General features: G+C 36.6%; 1 protein-coding gene and 2 long non-coding RNA genes across 4 annotated transcripts; 1 reads left to right on the top strand and 2 right to left on the bottom strand.

The window, feature by feature from the left end:
* Window positions 1–8,496: 8,496 nt before the first annotated feature.
* LOC113308900 lies at window positions 8,497–10,655 on the bottom strand. 2 transcript variants are annotated; one of them, XR_003340166.1, is made up of 3 exons: window positions 10,532–10,655; window positions 9,920–9,977; window positions 8,497–8,718 (listed from the first exon to the last, which is right to left on the bottom strand). It is a non-coding gene; the product is annotated as an uncharacterized LOC113308900 (long non-coding RNA). The 2 variants fall into 2 exon arrangements; XR_003340165.1 differs by lacking the exon at window positions 8,497–8,718 and adding an exon at window positions 9,661–9,780.
* A 2,797-nt stretch (window positions 10,656–13,452) lies between these two features.
* LOC113309346 lies at window positions 13,453–14,199 on the top strand. The gene is made up of 2 exons (XR_003340535.1): window positions 13,453–13,653; window positions 13,743–14,199. It is a non-coding gene; the product is annotated as an uncharacterized LOC113309346 (long non-coding RNA).
* Window positions 14,200–14,823: 624 nt separating this feature from the next.
* LOC113310543 (elongation factor 1-alpha-like) lies at window positions 14,824–16,190 on the bottom strand. The gene is made up of 2 exons (XM_026559244.1): window positions 15,885–16,190; window positions 14,824–15,728 (listed from the first exon to the last, which is right to left on the bottom strand). Exons 1-2 carry the CDS (start codon window positions 16,050–16,052, stop codon window positions 14,847–14,849), a joined length of 1,050 nt encoding a protein of 349 aa, XP_026415029.1. The 5' UTR covers window positions 16,053–16,190; the 3' UTR covers window positions 14,824–14,846.
* Window positions 16,191–20,941: the final 4,751 nt, after the last annotated feature.

The raw sequence follows: 20,941 nt of genomic DNA, 5'->3' as shown, positions 1-20,941 counted from the left end.
ACATTCATGGTGGCAGAAATACCAAAAGAAAATTTGAACCACACATCTCCATTGGTTATCACAGTGCCTATTATGCGAAAAGAGAAGGAGACAACGACAAAATCCATGGGAGAATGGATATTGAACAAAACTTTAATTGATACAGGAAGTTCAGTGAATATAATATTTTATCACGCATTCCGGGGAATGAGATTTAAAGATGAAGAAATGTCCAGTTCAACATATTTTGTTCACGGCTTTGGAAAATCCACAACAAAACCTAAAGGAGAGATAGTGGTACGAATTCCACTTGGAGAGATCGAAACCATGTAATACTGTGCGTGGTGGATATGGAATCGCCATATAATATGTTATTAGGAAGACCATGGACACATGCGATAAAAGCTGTAGTATCAACGTTGCATCAATGTATTAAATTCCCCACACCAAATGGAATAGGTGAAATCATAGGAGATGTCGACGATGCGAAATTATGTCATCAAATTGAAGTAAAGCATTATGAAGGACAAGCAAAAAAGAAAAAATTTCGCAGAAAGTTGGCAAAGGAAGCAAAGAAAGAAGAAGAATTTAGAGTATATATGATAAGGGCAAAAGAAGGCAAAGAAATACCCAGCGAAATTTCGGAAGAAGGAGAAGGACCTATGAAAACAATAAAAGAACTAACACCAATGGGAGAACCTAAACCCAGTTACACTGCCGCAGAACCAACAAAAGAAATAAACGTTGGGACTACAGAATAACCTCTAATATTGAGAATTGGAACCAAAATGGATGTGGAAGAAGAAGAAAGAAGTGTTAACTTGTTGCGAGAATATAAAGATGTTTTCGCAGGAAGCATGGATGAGATACCGGGAATAGATCCATCAATTGCATGCCACAAGTTGGAGATTAAAAAAAATGGGAGACCATTTAAACAGAGAATAGGAAAAATTGCAACAACTTACCATTCCCAAATAGAAGAAGAACTACAGAAAATGCTTGATGCGGGAATCATAAGAGAAGATAAATACCCAGAATGGACAGCGGATATGGTCATTGTCCCAAAGAAAAACAAAGGAATCAGTATTTGCATAGATTTCACTGATTTAAACAAAGATTGCCCCAAAGATAGTTTTCCACTACCAGATATTCCTCAAATGATGGAATCCGCAGCGGGAAACGATAGAGTGTCGTCTTTAGATGGATACAAAGGGTATAACCAAATCCCTCTCGCTGAAGAAGATCAAGAACATACTTCTTTCTTCGCCCCTAGAGGTTTATATTGTTACACGAAAATTCCATTTGGTTTGCGAAATGAGGGAGCGACATACCAAAGAATGGTAGAGAAGGTGTTCGCAAAATGGATACACAAAACATTAGAAGTATACGTGGATGACATGTTAGTAAACAGTAAAGAAGCTAAGACCATGTAAAACACCTGAGGGAGATTTTTGAACAAATGTGGCAGTATAACATCAAATTAAACCCTGAGAAGTGTACTATTGGAGTTGCATCGGGAAATTTTTTAGGCTACATTGTATCAAAGGAAGGAATACAGGTTGATCCAGAAAAAGTGCAAGCAGTTCGTGACATGCCAACACCAGCAACAATAAAAGATGTACAGAAGTTGAATGGGATTCTAGCTTCGCTGGGGAGATTCATTTCGCGATCATCAGACAAATGCAAATATTTTTTCGATATACTCAAGAAGGGTGCGAAATTTAAATGGACTGATGAATGTGAAAAAGCTTTTCAAGGGATCAAAGAACATCTTATGAATACAACTATTTTACAAAAAGCAGAATCAGGAGAAGAATTATTGATCTATCTTGCGACGACGTTGCATGCATTAAGTGTGTGTTATTGCGAGTAGACGCAGGAGTGGAGAAACCCATTTATTACATTAGCAAAACTTTTAATACTGCCGAGAAGAATTACTCAAAGATTGAGAAGTTAATCTTAGCATTAGTTTATGCATCATTTAAGCTCCGCATATATTTCAAGCACAAGATAAAGGTATTAACAAAAGTACCAATTGAATCAGTGATGAAGAATTCTAAAAGATCAGGAAGAGTGGAGAGATGGAATGCACAAGTAGGCCACTTTGATATTAAATATGAAATTTTGTCTTCACCAAAATCACAAGTTGTTGCAGATTTCTTGGCAGAATTTCCTTTAGAAGAAGATGAAGCAGTAGAAGAAATGATGGATAGAAGAAGAACACGGAGATCCAAAAGATTTATTAACAGAACCAAATAGATGGGAGATATTGGTAGATGGATCATCAAATGGAGAAGGAAATGGAGTTGGAATTGTTTTAATTTCGCCAGAAGGAATAAAGATGGCTTTTTCATTCAGATTGGAATTTGCATCCACTAATAATGAAACAGAATATGAAGCTGTGATACATGCCTTAAAATTCGCAATAGAAATGAAACTAGAAAATGCCAGGATCACTAGTGATTCGCAGCTAGTTATTCGCCAAATAAAGGGAGAGTATACTACAAATGAACCATCCTTGAAGAAATACAAGAAGCTGGTTGAAGAATTGTCAGCGAAAATCCCAAAAATAAAATGGAGGCACATTTCAAGAAAGGATAACAGACTCGCAGACGCTTTTGCTTTCATCTCAAGCATGATGACAGATCCAACTGCGAGATGCATAAAAATACAAACACTTCTGTCACCATCAATCAATAAAGAAGAAGAAGAAGTGGATGTGATGATAATAGACAATGAAGAAGAAGAACAAACGAACAATATCGCAGACTGGAGAATGAAACTTCATGCATATTTGGCAAAAGGAGAAACACCAAGAAATAGATTGGAAACACACAAGATAAAAAGCCGTGCAACGAATTATGAATTAAAAGATGGGTTGTTATACCGAAAATACTTTAATGGACCATCACTCAGATGTTTGACACGAGAGGAAGGAGAAAAAGTGCTAAAAATGTTACATAGTGGGGATGCTGGCAATCATAGCGGGGGAAGATCTTTGGCACATAGAGCAAAAATGCATGGTTATTATTTGCCATACGTGCACGAAGATGGAAAACAAATATCAAGACGTTGTGAAGATTGTCAGCGGCATGTAAAGAAAATAGATACACCTAGAGCACCACTATCATCTTCAACCAGTGTGTGGCCTTTTGGAAAGTGGGTCTTAGATATTATGGGACCATTTTTACCAGGTTCTGGACAAAGAAGATATTTAATAGTCGCAACAGATTATTTCACAAAATGGATATAAGTGAAGGCAGTACAACATATTTGCGACAAAGATATCTTTACATTTATATTCGAAAATATCATTTGCAGATTCAGAATTCCTGCGCAGTTGGTATCTGATAATGGGAAACAATTTGAAGGACAGAATATAGAAATGCTACTTAATGCATTCAAGATAAAATGTGGAAAGTCTACTCCTTTGTATCCACAAGCTAATGGGCAGGTAGAAGAAGCAAACAAAACAATTGCAGATATATTAAAGAATAAATTGGAAGGACATCACAGAGCATGGTGCGAACAAGTACATAATGCAGTATGGGCCTATAATACAACTAGAAGAGAAGCTACTGGAATGTCACCTTTTTGTTTAACATACAGAGTTGAAGCGGTGTTACCAACAGAAGTTGTTATTCCGACAACAAAAAGAGAAGCTTGGGAGAAAAATCTTAGTGCGGGCTTGATCTTAAATAAACTTGATGAATTAGAAGAAAGAAGAGAAAAAGCTTTACAACATATGGAGAATTATCAGCGAAGATTAGCCCGAGAATATAATAAACGTGTCAAAATACGCGAATTTCAACCAGGAGAAAATGGTGGAAAATTAGCGAAAAAAATGGGATGGACCTTACATCATTAAGGAGATAGTTGGAACAGAAGCTTATAGATTAATGGTTCCAGAAGGTAGAGATGTTGGTCATAGACTAGACAGACCATGGAACAGGTTGTACTTAAAAAGATATTATCCGTAAGAAGCTTTGAGAAGTTATGGATTCTGAAAGAATAATTGCCAGAATACTCATATCAAAACAAGATCATGATGTGCAAAATCTTCGCAAAGATAATTAAAGAACAATGACATAAAATAAAGGGGCGAACCTTTATGGCGTACACCCTAGTTCGCGAATAAAATTTCGCAAGAGGCTAATGTAAGACCTAAAGTACGTCATATTAGGGGGTACCTGTTGCATGGCTCAGGGAAAGGCTACACCGCCACCGGAACCTGTGTCATGGAGATTTGGGGTCAATAAATCCCATCCGGTAGAGGCACCTTGGATTCTCAGCTTAAGAATATGACTTGGGTTGGGCGACTAAGGTAATAAGGACTCTCCCAAGGAGTGCAGATCTGATCAAGGCGCCGATAAGACAGTTCAAGAAGACAAAACTAGATAAGAAGCTCAAGCTTCGGTATTAATTTCAGTAGCAGGAGATAACAAAAGTTCTTCGTCAATATTCTCATTATCGCAAGCCTCTCCTTCATTTCGGTTCTGATCTTCGCCTTGACTAGCGCCTTGATTATCGCCAGCAATTACTTCTTCAGGAGAGATTTCTTTCTCATTTTGATTAACACCAGCAGATGCTTCTTTAGAAGGAATTTCTTTTTCATCTTCCAAGAAATTATCCTCTGCACCGCTTTCGTAATCATAGTCACTATCAGTAGGACGAGGAACTTCATCATCATCTACTTCCAAAGGTTCAATTGATGTAGGAGGAAGATATTTGGACAATAAAATATCATTTACAAGGACTTCAGCCCGGAGATGAACTTGACGAAGAAGTGCTCTCTGATGATTCCTATCTTGAATATCCTTAAAATAAGCAAGATAATCAAGTCTTCTTTCTGCACGGTCGCGAGAACCAGTAAATGCAGAGACGAGCAATGCATTTTCTTTGCGAATTTCGGCATATTTAGCATCCAAAACATAAATGGAGGAATGAAGATTCTTCTCAGACTCTGCGAAAGATAGAATACAAAATCTCATTAAGATGAAGAACTCAGAAAGATATGACAAAGAAAAGATAATTAAGGCAGTCAAACTATTATGACTACCTTCCTTTTGTGAAATAAGGTGTTGAATCAAGGACATACAACTATTCTCCCAACGGTCCATTGCGTCATCAAATTTATCTCCAACTAAACCTTTAAGTCGAGACTGAAGATTTTTCTCTTTAGAAATAAGAAAGGCATTTTTCTTCGCAAGAGAAGAATAAGATTCTTATAATTTGGAATATTGTTCTTTAAGTTGATTCGCCTTTACACTTAAATCTATTCTACCTTGAATGAGTGTACCTCTTTCAGCGAAAGATGACTTTGTTACTTCTTTAAGTTCATTTCTTAAAGAGAGAAGAGATTGCTCTTGGTCATCACATACTTTCTGAAGAATGCTATGTTGTTGCGAAGATATCGCCATCTTGTTTAAATAAGTTCGCTTCTCTTGAGATAAGGTTTTATTCTCATCTATTAAAGTTTTCATCCCTAAATTAGCTTTAGTTAAAGAATAAGAAAGGCGAGATACTTCATTACTTAATAAATCTTGTCTTTGAACTAATTGGGTATTTTCATCGGTAAGATTATTTATATGATCAAGAGAATATGAATAGAGGTTATCTAATTGGTTATATTGATCCATCAAGATTTCTTTATCAACACGGGATTCTTCAACATCAGATTCAAATTGATATCTCTCGATTATTCGTTTCTGGTTTAAGGCTTAACATGCGAAAGAGGGATTTCAAGGATAATTAAATATGGGAAGGATAAAACCATTAAAAAGGCAAATTAAAGACACAGATAAGAAAATCATACCTCTCAATTCATCATTCTTCTTGCGAAGATTGTCACGATCTAGCAAAACATTCTGAAGCTTTTGATTTTCGAGACAAAGAGCATTACATTCTTTTTCCAAAGCTGTCTGCGAAGCATCTTTGTCAGAACCTAAATGCTTGCTCAGAATTTCGCAAACATTAGACTTGATAGGATCAATAGAAGACTTCTTGCCATCATCCAGGATTTTAGATAAACTTTGAAAGCAATATCTATTCCTTCCACGGTTTCTTTCGAAAGAGGAAGAGACTCAGGTAGAGAACTGGCAGTGATAGAAGGTTGAGAAAAATTCTCAATAGGAAGAGAAGAGGTTTCATTCACATAATTATCAACAAGGGGGGTTTCAATCATTGAAAGGTCAGCTGAAGAAATGAAGCCTGAGGAAGCTTTTTGGCGAATTGGAGATAAAGGTTTATCTTGCAAAGATGTCGCAGGAGATTTAGAAGAGATGAGTAAGTGGAAGGGAACAGAAGTTGGAACAGTTTTTAAGGTGGCGAGATTTCTTGAGAGGTTTATTGACATCCTTATCACCCTGCGAATTAGAATCCAGATAAGAAACATAGGCAATAATATTGTTATTAGAAAAGGATAGTGTTTCTTACTACATTCTCGTTCGCAGACTTTCTTTTATGCGCAACAACCTTATGCTGCGATTTGAGAATATTAGGGTTCTGAAATGTAAATCTAGTGTTGGAGGCGCTTTTGCTGAAATAACAAAAGTATGGGAATCACATAAACAACATCAAATAAGGCAATAAACAAGATCAATTTCAGCAAAACTCATAAAGAAGAAAAAAGAAAACTAACCTTGATGAATCCATGGAAGACAATAGCAGGGAGATTGTTTCGAAGAAAATTACGAACAATGAAGATCTGCATAAGAAATAGTATAAAGATGAAGAAGAACTTAAAAAGATTGAAGAAGAAAGAAGAAAAGTTGCAATAACGGAATTTGCAGAAGAACGATGAAGTTGCAGAGAAAATAAAAAGAAAGAAAAAGAGAGTGTGAAAGAATATATATAGAGGGAATTCCTCCTCGATAAAATAAACACGATTAATACGGAAATATATAAGCGGTTAAAAAGATGCGGGTACAAAAGACGTGTCAAGAAACATATGGAAGAAAGAATACGTGTGATAAATGCAGAATATGAAGAGAGGAACAGCTGCGGCATTTCTCACATCATTCTCTACTTCGCAGAAAAGATATGAGAAGCGGCAAGATGTAGGATCAGAATCTCGCAACGACAATATTTCAGCGAAATTATCAACAACACAACAAAACAGCGTCGCAGAACAATTTCAGGAAGGATATAATAAATGACGTCAGCTAAAATCATGAGAAAGATGTGATGATCCTGCGAAAATTAGAGAGTTTGCGAGTTTAACATTTGTAAGATTGCGAGAATGTCGCAAGTCATATCCGAAAATAAAGGACAGATTAGCTGTCATCCACTATGTATTTCTCTATAAATAGTCGTTCAAGTTGTAAAGAAAAGAGAGAGATCTTTTTTGAGTAAGAAACAAGTAAATAGGAGAGAGAAAGTCTAGAGTAGAGGTCATTCTTGATTCCTTTATCTTTTCTTGTAAGAACATTCAAAGATTGATCAATAAAATTAAGAATGTAAACCTAAAAATGAGTTGAGTAATAATGAAATCATATGAGGGATATAGTGTAGGATTTCCTGCAACTACAATTGTATAGGAGAAAATGTACAAGTATACCTAGGAAATATTGGTCAAAATTCTTATCAATAATTAAATTACATTCAATTTCTTTTGAATTAACTGGTGTCATTTCTAATTTACGTTATAGAAATGTGATGGACGTCGAACATCTTTTAAACAATCCTAACGAGAATGATGCAGTTATTGAGTCTCCAACAGACGAAGAAATTATTGAGGTCAATGATGAATAATGAGAATGATCCCGAACCAGATGATAGTAACGTCGTACTAAATGTGTCATCTAAAGACGTTTTTCAAGCGATGGTCACTTAAAAAAATTAATTTCTACAACACGAGCAAAATATTCCAGAAATTGTGCAAGCATTGCATAAAATTAAGGATACAATGCATTTTGGTTTGGGTGGAAGAAAAAGTCAATCAACCGTAGATGAATTTTTCTGAGTTCGTTCCTACATATATTTTTATGTAAAATTTTCTGATTGTGTATTTTGGTTTATTTTTATATATAATTCAGTGATTATTCGTTTATATTTCTATAGGGCATTTAAGGATCCAATTTTTTTTATTCATTAATGCATTAAACGAGGGTATTCATTTATCACCTTGGCCCAAATCGAGACCGGAGAAAATTATTCATTTGGCAAGATTATTCATTTATCGAACATTCGTTTATCGAGGTTCAGGGTCAGGTTCGACTTTACCAAGCAATAGAAGAATCCCATAATAATTGACGTCATCAAGGACAGGACACTTTCCATTTCCTGCCCCTAACTCACATGCCACTCGTTATAACTGAGTGGATTGGGTTGGATTGGACATTATGCCCATTAGACTGCTTTGTCTAGGTACTCCAAACTTTCCTAATATAAGGAACTGTTGAATTGGATCTTGGGAAATCCACCGCCCAACATGAATGCTCACTATTTCATTCGATGTTTCCTAAGAAAATGAAAGTCTGCTTGTGTGATGAAATTGCTCTTATCATTCCAATCACGCAGCCAGTGACCCAGATGTCTTACATTACTTAAAAGATAAGCAATTGATTACTATGGACATGGAGCTTCAAGGGATAAGAGGAATTACACTAAGAACTTTTTTTGCCTTTTGAAAGGCTATATCTATTTTCGAACTTTTAATCTCCATGTATACGGTCATAGCGTCATCTCAAATGTGGCAGCATTTTGGGATTCTAATCTGAGTTCATTTCTGGAAGACACCTAAAAGAACAAAAAAAATCAAGACAAACAACATCAATGTCAAAACTGTAATCAAGGAAAAGTGGTGAACAACCAAGAACTTAATGGTATTCAAATGGTTGAATCTTATTAAAATTCAAAACATGATCATTGGACATATAAATGACGAACATTTTGTATTCCGTCCATCAGGATCAGAACCACATAGCTGTGAACAAAAGTAGTTGCTCTTCACTATACAAAAATAGTGTCCTTTAAATTGAAGAAACAACATTGTAATATTGGTTTACAACTCTATGCCAACAGTTCCAGTGCATGGCTTACTCATATTAGAATTACAAAGAATTAAAATCACAGAATAAGCTCTAAAAAAATATAGAACTGACTGAGAATTCTCAACACTGGTTCCTCAAATTTGAAATCCACTATTAATAAGAAGGCTAGAAACAGAAATTATTCATAAAAAGGCTAGAAACCAACATCAAACATACATCAAGAAACAAATTTTAGGTATAACTTAACACAAATGATCCAGATTATCTAATTGAGGTTTTGACGGAAGCTTTGATTTTAGAAACCCCAAATTTGTGAATCCAGAATGCCAACCTTGACACAAACATCACCGCAAGTGTCCATTTGCGTGCCGTTATAGCATTCGAAGAGATAGGTATACCTTAAATTTAAGATGAAAATAATTTTTAATCCAGAATGCCAACCTTCGTGTAAAGGTCCAATCTTTTTTTATACTCTATATCTATATACACTTCAGAGCAGCACTTCTTAGATTAGAAAAGGAAGAAATCAGCGACAAAGGGAAAATAGCACGCCTAAGCAGTCTCAAATAAATTTAAGAAACAAACATAGATCATATCAAGTGACACCGGTAACCAATGCTACTGAACATTAAAAGTTATATGTAAACTAAAGTAATATTATATCAAATCAAGCCAGTGATTTGGCACGAAGCGCTCCCACTAATCTCATCATACTGTGAGAAAATTGTAACTTATCCTCCGCAGTAAAAAACAACTACTCCTCTTGATATGTCCAAGGTTATACCTGCACATGACTTCTTAAAGGCTCCTAATTTTTACAACATCAAAAACACAATAATCAGCCATCTAAAGCCTCTAGGCATCTTTGTACATATTATGAGTAAGTAATCTCGTCCAATGTCCTTTCTCTAAAGTCTCAACACCCGTAATAATGGATGAAATAATACCTAGCATCACCATCACCCATCAGCCTCTAGTATGACATCCTTCACCATTTTAGTCACCCTGTAAAAAGATAACAATAGAATAACTTATCAATTGGTAGAGAGACAAATGCAAAACTACACAGGCAATATCGTGGGCGTGAAGAAAGGCAGGCATATTATACTTTCACATATTAGCTTACATTTCTTTTGGATACTTAATTCCCAGTAAACTCTGACATTATATGTTCAGTCATTCAAGATCGTAAACCTAACTGATTACAAAAGATGTATTGGTGAACTAAACTAACCTCAATCACTGAAATCACTTCCTCAGATTGTCCTAAGATACGTGCTTTTACTCATGGTAATATCCAGATTCTGTATCATCCTAACCCGATTCATCCGAACACCAAAAACCTGATTTTCTAAGATGATTATAAGTAAAAGACTATAAATATCTAATACCCTCCCCAATAAAATCAATAAAAGATCAAACACAGACGATTTCAATGGGGAAAAAAGTCAGTACAGAAATTACAGAAAGAATCGATCAAAAAAATTTCTAAATCGATCAAAAAAAAGTAATTACAAACAAAAAAGAAATTACACAAAGAATAGAAGAAAAGGGCTTACCTCACTGTAGAGAAAAACCACCGAAAAAGACTTAAATGGAATTATGGAACCCAAAACTACAAAGTGAGACCGGAATTGGTTAGAGAGAACGACATAGAAGAATATAGAAAGTCTGATAAAAAAACCAGCGGCAAATCTTTATGAACATTTATTCTCCACGCATAATCGCAGTAATTCTTGTACCTAGAGTGCACTTCAGCTGTAGATTTATGTCTCGTGGGATGAAATCTGGACCACCACTTACACAAGCAAACTTAGCCAAACTATGCTTTATACTCTTGAAAATTATAACCTTTTGTTGGTAATGGTGACTTAAAGTCTATAATCTTTTGGTTGTAATTTTTTCTCCTTTTCTTTTCGGTTGGGTTCCTGTGACCCCCCGCTTATGTATCCAACAAAAAAAAAAGAACAACAAAAAAACTAATTTGGGCCCAAAAGACACGTTTATCATCATGCGACAGTTTTTGAGTTGAGGTACCACAGTATGAGGTTTTTATAGGACTCATATTCAGGATACACCTCTGTGCAGTAGTGTTGGTAATAATCGACAGAAAAAAAAAAAAAAGAAAAACACAGTATCTGTGAAACTAATTCATCTTTACCTAAATTATCTGAAGAATCAAATCCATCTGATCTGAGCATATTATTACAGCTTAACCGAGGATTTCTAAACTGATTTTTGGGAAGAAGAGAAGTGAAGCGAGTGGGCCGATTTTGAAGATTTTGAAAAGGAGTGGTAGGATCGGGTGAAGTTGGTTCAGTGATTTCTGGGTTGAAATGTTTGGGGTATTAGACTGATGTTGGTGGTAAAGAAGGGAATTGGACTGAGATTGAGAAATTGTATGAAGTTGTCCTTTGGTCTCATTTCGGATCACAGGGATAAGGTATAATTCTTTATGATTTTGATTTTGGTTCTTTAATCTCATATCATCATTCGTCGCCTTAGATCAACTCGGCCATGTTTTAAAATGCACCATCTTTTGCCTTTTATATACATGTAATTTTTTAGCTGAACTTAGGAAGCAGTGTCATTTGTGTCTACAGAATATACTACAAAGTTCTAGCATAATCAATTAGTATTATTATGTATAGATGTACATGAATATGAATTAGATTTGAATGGCGCCTTAGATGAACTTGGCCATCTTGAAAAAATTGTTCTTTCATACACTTACAAATGTTAGTTAATAAAAGGTGGACATGAAGGGGTTAGGAAGGAGTGTCATATGTGTCTTCACGATGTACTATAAAGTTTTAAAGGAACAGGAATGCTGGCACCTGCTTGTGAAGGTATCACAAGGATATTTGAGAGGAATCTTCTACTTGCTGAAAAATCCAATGCAGCTAGTACATCCGATGGTGGGTCAGGAGGAGCTCAGGCGTTCTTATATATACTACATTGTTTGAAGAATTGTCTTTTGCTTGTGGCCAAAAAGAACTTACGACTGTCCTTTTATTGTTCCAAGTCATCATTATTGGATCTAGATCAACGTGTTGTGAATAGACTTTTGCTTGAATGCACTTTGTATCAACCCGTTGTCAGAAGTTCCTCCAGAAGTTCTAGGAGATCTTTTGGGGTCGCTAGCATATGCTGTCCACAAAGGCAACCGAACAGCTGATAGCATGACATTCACTGCACACTTGCTCGATGTTGGTATGAGAAAAGTTTACCTGTGTGGTTAAGCTCCCTGACCTGTCCAGAGCACTAGCAGGTTTGTTACTTGATATACTCGTTACATTTGAGTACACATTTAGGGTTTAAAAATCTGATGAGCATTCTATCTTCTACCCATGAGCAGAAATTTTGGCATGTGAGCATGAAGAGGCGATATTTGCGGCTGCAGAGGCATTGAAGAGTCTGATACATGCTTGTATCGATGAGGTTTTGATCAAGCAAGGAGTAAATCAGACAGTGTTGAACTCTGATGCAGAAGCAAGAAAGTCTGAGAAAACTATTCTTGAGAGAATACGTGTCATCATTGAGAGCTTGCTTGGATATAAGTATAATCATATGTTGGATTTGGCTTTTCAGGTTGTCTCCGCTATGTTTGATAAAATAGGTACCTACCCGCAATGATAAATTCGTTCTGTCACCTTTGTTCTCAAATATAAATATATTTTCAGAAGTATAAATATAAGCAAGTGGAAAAGGTGTCTTTCTGCATTCAGGATTTTATATTTATGTGAATCCTGTATTGCATGCCACTTCGTTGGGAATAACCTATCTTAAACAATCAGGAAATCATTCTTCATATCTATCTATCTATTGAGGGGAGCCCTAAGGAGCCTGGCAGATATCCAGGACCAGTCAGATGAAGATCTTGCATACAGGAAACAGGTAACCTAGATCAGATGCAACCTTTGAAATGAATCACTTTGTTTAGGTTCATTTTTACTAGGTAATTTTGCTTATGTTAGACCACCTTAAAATTTGTCATTAGAAATAATTTAGTTTGCGGGGGATATATAAGACAAATACTAAATAGATTAAGATTCTTCACAATATTTTTTAGTGCTTAAATATGTACGTGTTGGGTCCAGTATATCACGATTACGGAATTTGGCTTTTTACATTTTCTTCGATATAAACCTTCCACCATATTAGAGACGCCACCATATTAGAGACACCACCATATATCTCTTAATTGCATTTGTTTACATGTGACGGGAAACCATGAAACTTTATATACTTGAGGGGTCTGTGTGTGTGCAAAATTATCTAAGGTTTTTTGGACAAGCCTATCTATCTGATCTTGCTGGTTCCAATTATTGACCGTATGATCCGCATTGTTAGACCCGTATGCATACCGGTAGACTGGATTCCCCTATGATGTAACTTATGTTAAATTGCGTCAAGCTTATACATTGATGGTTGGCTAGTTAACAACATCCATATCATATTTGATCTACAGTTACACAAATGTATTGGTTCAGCTCTTGGTGCATTAGAACCTGAAGCTTTTTTGAGTATTTTACCGCTCAATCTGGAGTCAGAAGATCTGTCAGAGAGTAGTCTTAGGTTGTTTCCTATCTTGAAGCACTATACAGTTGGAGCCAGTCTAAGTTTCTTTACAAAGTCAATTCTTGAGATGGTCCAATTCTTAAGGAAGAAATCTCAGAGGGTATGAATCTAATTCACAAATGTTCTCCCCCTCCCTCACTTCCTTCTCCTCTATATGTGTCTTAACTGTTTGTGTCATGCATTTTGAAGCTTGAGCAAGAGGGTCCGATATACTCAACAAGGAGCACAGAAGCACTGGTGTATTCACGTTGGTCTTTGTTTCCAGCCTTTTGCAACTATCCCGTGGGTACTGCTAACTGCTCCAAAGTTTTTGAAGAAGCATCATGTAGGGCCCTTGTGAAGAGCCTGATGGGCTTGGGATTGTGTGTTCTTGTTTGCAGATATTAATTCAACAGACTAATAGAATGGTGGAAGGAAGTAATGATATCGACTCGGTGAAGGTTTGCTTCTGAAATTATTAAAAACAATCACTGGAATTATCTTGCGTGTATCATGCATTTTACTCCAGTTAGTGTGCCTCATGGCGTTTGTATGAGCTTGCTCAAATGCTGTATTATCATGGTGCGCACTAAAATGCTCGTCCTACTCCAGTTCAACTTCTGATGGATATGATAACAAATTGTAAGTCGAGGCCACAATTGACGCACCTCTGTCTCAACCATATGGCATAACCTGAAACCAGCACTACATTTGCAGCTTTGCAATGAAATTTAGCGCGACTTATTGCTACCTCATCTTACGGGCTAGTCATATTAGGTCAGGCCAACCAGTCGGTGTTAAACATGGTATCTGCCTGTCCCCAGTAAAAGCATCATTCAGGGTTCACAACCGTTCTAAACACTAGGACTAGTGTAATCTGTCCGTTTGGTAGTCCTTGAATATCATAATCTCTGAACCAGCAACATATTCTCATAATCGCTCGTTCATACAACAGCAATCTCTCTCTTTCTCTCTCGCTACAGATTTCATCTCCTTTAGAAACCCCAAGATTAGAAGACATGGATAAAAACCCTGAACCGAATCCAGGTCATAGTTCAAGGATTGTAGATGTACAATAACAGCCTGCACAACAAAAAGGCATAGCTTTCCATGGATGCACAACTGGAACAGCATTGCCAGTGTTCACCAAAGTGAACCAGAACTAGAATCTGCAGTCTTCCAGAAAATGACACAAAGCAAAACAAAAGAAAAAAAAAAGACTGCAAAGATACGAAACTGACTAATAGTAAAGAAACAAAGACAAGTCCCTCCTGTAGATCTTCCTAGCACCATCCCTCCAGTTAAAAGCACACTTCATTTCTTCTTGACAGCAGACTTGGCAACCTTGGCTCCTGTTGGGTCCTTCTTCTCAACTTCCTTGATGACACCAACAGCAACTGTCTGCCTCATGTCCCTAACAGCAAAACGTCCAAGAGGTGGGTACTGAGAGAAGGTCTCCACAACCATGGGCTTGGTTGGAAGCATCTTAATGATACCAGCATCACCATTCTTCAAGAACTTGGGCTCCTTCTCAAGCTCCATTCCAGATCGCCTATCAATCTTGGTGAGGATCTCAGCGAAATTAATAGCAATGTGAGAAGTGTGACAGTCGAGAACTGGAGCATAACCGTTACCGATCTGACCAGGATGGTTCATGATGATGACCTGGGAGGTGAAGTTGGCAGCTTCCCTGGCAGGGTCATCCTTTGAGTTGGAGGCGACGAAACCACGCTTGAGATCCTTCACTGCAACATTCTTGACATTGAACCCAACATTGTCTCTTGGAAGAGCTTCTTGAAGGGCTTCGTGGTGCATCTCCACAGACTTAACTTCAGTGGTCAGCCCAGTGGGTCCAAAGGTAACAACCATACCAGGCTTGATGAATCCAGTTTCAACACGTCCCACTGGCACAGTTCCAATACCTCCAATCTTGTAAACATCCTGAAGTGGAAGATGAAGGGGCTTGTCTGAGGGTCTCTTTGGCTCAGAGATATTGTCAAGAGCCTCGAGAAGAGTAGGTCCCTTGTACCAGTCAAGGTTGGTGGACCTCTCAATCATGTTGTCTCCCTCGAATCCAGAGATAGGAACAAAGGCAATCTTGTCTGGGTTGTATCCAACCTTCTTCAAGTAAGATGAGACCTCCTTCACAATTTCATCGTACCTAGCCTTTGAGTACTTGGTGGTGGTGGCATCCATCTATAAACACAAACACAAAACAAGGCATAATAGTTAGCCACGGGAAGCATATACAAGCTTAGAAAGTTTAAATTTCATAGACAGGAAAAGAACTGTGAGAAGTACACAGCATTAGAAAATTCAAATTTCATAGACAGAAAAAGAACTGTGAGATACCTTGTTACAACAACAGATCATCTGCTTGACACCAAGGGTGAAAGCAAGAAGAGCGTGCTCACGAGTCTGACCATCCTTTGAGATAGCAGCCTCAAAACCTCCAGTGGTAGAATCGATAATGAGGACAGCACAATCAGCTTGAGAAGTAGTCACGATGTCCAGGAGCATCAATAACTGTGCAGTAGTACTTGGTGGTCTCAAACTTCCACAAGGCAATAACAATGGTAATACCACTTGTTAAAATAGATCGACACAATCACCTTCTGGCAGTGATGAGCAATATAGCTCGACACAATCACCTTTAATAATAACACATTTCATCACATAGCAACTTCAGTTGTTGATATAGAACACTTCAAACTGAATTGGAAGAAATGAACAAAAACCCTGAACCGAATCTGACCCTGCATTTCAGGCAGAGTATAAAGCTACAGTCCCAGGTCAGTTCAAGGATTATAAATGTACAATTACAGCCTGCACAATAAAATGGCATAGCTTTCCAGGGATGCACAACTGGTAAAGCGTTGTCAGTGTTCACCTAAGTGAACCAGTGCTAGAATCTGCCGTCTTCCAAAGGATGACACATAAAGCAAAACAAGAAGGCACTTTATGGTACAGCTCTGAAGACAATATCAAAGAAATACGATTTTCAATCAACAGGGTTAAGCAACTAAAAAGTTGTGAGCAGAAACTTGAAAACCCAAAATCCAACTTCAGTTTTTAAAGGAACTTCGACTAAACAGCCAACCGCCTATCAAGCACCCAGGTTTGAATCTGGATGCGCAAAAAAAAAGGCGAAACAAAATAACAGACTGCAGATATCCCTAATCAACAAAAACCAAACTGACTCCTAGTAAAGAAATAAAGACAATTCTCTTATGTAGACCCTCTTAGCACCATTCTCTTCTACTTAAAAGCTCACTCCATTTCTTCTTGACAGCTGACTTGGCAACCATCTGAATATGATTAGTCCCCAGAGAAGAAGACAATAGTATTAGTCCCCTGTGGAGAAAAATCATTGCAAACAATTATTCATCTAATGCAGTTACAGATTTTACTTTCTATGAGAAAAGAACTTTCCATCTGCTTATGGGATATCATCAGATGTTCTCAAGTCTCTGACCCAATGGTCTAAACTGCCAAAAGAGGCAGAAAACGCCATCAGTATCATCGTATTCTTCTCTAACATCTGATGAAAAAGTAGAACCATTGTTCAGTGAGAAATAAGCAGTCGACGCTCTAATGCAGCTGTGTAAGTGTTGTCTGATAAATATTCTCTCGATTCAGCTAAAAAGAATAAATCAAAGCGAAAGATATACTACAGGACAAACATTGAAGAAAATGTACATTGAACCACAATAACAAGAAGCAAACACCAATATTCTCTTCTTCTGATACATTCACATGTAACATTTGTGAGAAATCATTCTCTTGTTACCAAGCTTTGGGTGGTCATAAATCAAGTTGCAAGAGCAATTGCTTGAAACTCTAGGCAAATCTTTGCTGCAAGGTTCAATGAGAGATATACATAACTTCTCTTAGGAAATCATAAGTTCAAGTGCGTGTTCACAATAATGCACATATAAATAACTGAAACTTGAAATGAAGCAGTAAGCCAGCAAGTAAAGATGAAAAACAACACAGAAATCAAAAGTTAATCATCCACAAAATATATTTCATTAAGTTGTTCTTTGCTTGTTTTTCCCATACATACATCAAGACTCGAAATCTAAACTCCCTAACCCTAGTATTCCTTTACTTCTTTTTTTTTTCTTGTTGTTGTTACTAACATAAACCCTAAAATTCTCATGAATTTCTTTTCCCCAAACCTTAAAACTTTGATTCAACTTCACAGAAACTTAAGGACGCCTGACAATCTTATCCGTGAAAAATATTCCAAAAAGACCCACAAACACCTTAAAAGTATTGTTGAAAACAGTAACATTACCAAAATGTAATCTGTTTTGGACGGGTTTTTTTGGACCAAAATGTATTGGGCTTCAGATGGATGGACTAAAACGTCCTAAGCCCAGTAACTTTGGGACCAAACATCAATTTCTACAAATATAAATGGGATGGTGATGTAAGTTGGGCTTGGTGTATAGGCAACACTGTTCTTCTTTTGGAATGATTTTTTAGGGACCATGGCTTTTTTGAGGGGACCATGATTTTATTAGGCCACCTTCCTTGTAGTGATAAGGGGTGTCCTAAAACGTTGAAATGACTAACCTATCCTTAACCTAATTTAATTTAAAACTAACCTAATAACCACCTATATATATATAACCACCACCTCCTCCCACCACCACCACCTCTAATTATCACCACCACCAACCACCGATTACCACCACCACCTCCTCCCACCACCACCACCACCGCCTATTTAAGAAATGTAACAACATCAATGCAATCACAATTAAATTATGTTACATGATAATTTTATCGAGTATAAAAGACGCCAGCCGCAGCCTGATTCTGCCATGGGACCACTCCGGAGGTATTTTCCAACAAACCCTTCACTTTAATTTTATTTTAATTGCTTCAATCGAATAGAAATCATCAAAATAGGGTTTTAGTAGGAGTTACAGAGTCATGTTCGGTTAGGCCGATTTTCCAAAAAACCCTAGTTTACTAACCGACCTTCTTGAAAATGAAGAACACGAAGAACAGTTCGGTTCTGGATTTAAAACTAAGTCACCGAACTCTCTGTTCGGTTGTTTCGCAAAAAAATTTAAAACTACAAAGTAACCGAACTCCACCCTTAGAACCGACAAAAAAAAAAAAAACCAATCTAACCGAACTGTGTTGTTGTGGCCACTATCTTGAGTTCCAAAATAACCGAACTTAGCCAATAGAGTTCGGTTTTTTCAAAAAAAAAATTAAAACTACAAAGTAACCGAACTTAGCCAATAGACGCTGGAACTTCACATTTTTTTTGTTTGTTAAGTTCGGTAACTTCACAATTTTATCGCAGAAACCGAACTCAAAGTTCGGTTGGTTAGCTGTTAGGTTCAAGTTTGCGAAAGAACCGAACTATGTAAACTTATATACTCTTATATTACGTAAAGTTAGGTTAGATCAAAAGTGCATGCAGTTTGCGAACCAACCGAACTTTGTACACCAAAGTTCGGTTAGTTGAGAACCAACCGAACATAACGATGTAACTCCTAGAAATTCTATTATTAGAGAGTTCGGTAACCTGCGTGTTTGGAAAAAGTAACCGAACTACACTTTCAGATGAGTTCGGTTACTTGTTCATCTCACGGGGCAACCGAACTACAGCTTCAGATGAGTTCGGTTACTTGTTCTTCATATAAAGTAATCGAACTACAGCTTCAGATGAGTTCGGTTACTTGTTCTTCATATAAAGTAACCGAACTGTTCAAAATCCGATTCAAATCCGGATCATTTTGAAGATAAACAAATATTCTAGGAGAGGATGGAGATGAAAAATCAGATGAGTTTTCATCATTTGAATCCTCAAACTTAGTGAATTGGAAAAAAAATCTATTTTCCATGTTTTTCTCCTTCATCTTCTCTAACTCTACTCTCTCAATAATTCTACTCAACTAATAATAAACCCATCTTTTAATTTAATCTCACTAATTGTTTTTAACTACATCATTCACTAATCATCACCCAAAATTAATCAGGAGGGTAATTTAGGTATTAATATAAATATCTAGATAAGGGGTGACCTAGATTTACTTCTAATGTCTTTACCCAAAATAAAATCATGGTCCCCCCAAAAAAACCATGGTCCCCAAAAAATCGTTCTTCTTTTGGCCCGTAGGGATGAGCGTTTGGAAGCCTGTTTTGAGGCATCCTGATTTTTTTTAGGCATATCTAATGGTGTCAAAATAACGTCCCCAGATAAAAACCACCATCACTCCATATCCATTCTTTTTTTTTATAATAGCATAACTACCCTTACTTAATTAGTCTTAATGGTTATGATTAGACTTAATTAGTCTGATAATGATTAATTGGTAATGTTAATAATTTTTCTTTGGTCTAAAAAAAATATTAATTAATTAGTAACGTTAAAGATTGATTAAAGGTTAAAATTCCTCTAAAATCTGAATTTTCACGTGCAAGTTCGACGAACCAGAAAGAGGTTTGGCTGATAACTCGTATAATACATAGATGAACAGCTCGACTCAAAATCTAGCAAAGTCGCATCAACCGAACATCATTGAATTCCAAAACTTATTCAAGTCAACAGTTCGGCTCAAAACCTAGCAATGTACAAACCAGACAAACATTATCGATTTTTTGAATTTATTCAAGTCAAAAGTTCGTCTCAAAATCTAGCAAAGTTGCATCAGCCGAAAATAATGTTTTCCTAAATCATATACTAGGTCCAACTCAAAATTGATATTCCAAGATTTGCCAAACTAATCTTCTGAAAAATTAAAAACGAAGTATAAGGCTAGATTCGTCTGATAATTTCACGACTTTTTTGAGTTGAGCCTACCTCTGTAAACCTTAATTTCATTTTTAAAATCATATTCTATCGATCAAACAAAATAAAATCAACCAAAAACAAAATGAGTTTGTTACAAATAACTCCTGATATACATCTGAGAGCAGTCGGGATTTGGATTTCTCATTCCAACGTCGCTCACTTTGATTTGTGCTTTCTTTGCTTGATTACTTGATTGATTGAATTAGATTCCAATATATTTATGTTTGAAGATTATTTTGATTTTTAATTTTAAGTTTTTAAGGGTAAGGGAACTTTAGTAATTTAAATAGTTTAAGGATATATAGGTAATTACACTACCATTTAGACACACATTATAAATCCACCCTAGATGGGATAATGAATCAGTACCTTAAAAAATAAATGAATATGCCTCGAAATAGGATTCATTATTTGGCCCCAACTTTCTACCACAAGGTGCTCGCCCGATGGGATGATAGACCGGATGTAGGTGCCTTGGCGTTATGAATGACGTCTTTCTTAGATACCACATCCCATAAGACTATTTTGTTAAGAATGGTGCCTCGGCTTAGTTGCCGGAATTTTCATATTTCTCATTAATACGTATATG

This window comes from Papaver somniferum, chromosome 9 (genome assembly GCF_003573695.1).
Source record: "Papaver somniferum cultivar HN1 chromosome 9, ASM357369v1, whole genome shotgun sequence".
Lineage (NCBI taxonomy): Eukaryota > Viridiplantae > Streptophyta > Magnoliopsida > Ranunculales > Papaveraceae > Papaver > Papaver somniferum.
This window is presented reverse-complemented; position numbering and strand designations above follow the sequence as displayed.

Excerpts from the sequence above, each read along its gene's own strand:
- LOC113310543 (XM_026559244.1), bottom strand. The coding sequence starts at position 16,052 with ATGCTCCTGGACATCGTGACTACTTCTCAAGCTGATTGTGCTGTCCTC. Across the intron at positions 15,729-15,884 it reads TGATCTGTTGTTGTAACAAG|ATGGATGCCACCACCACCAA; the intron begins GTATCTCACAGT and ends TTGTGTTTATAG.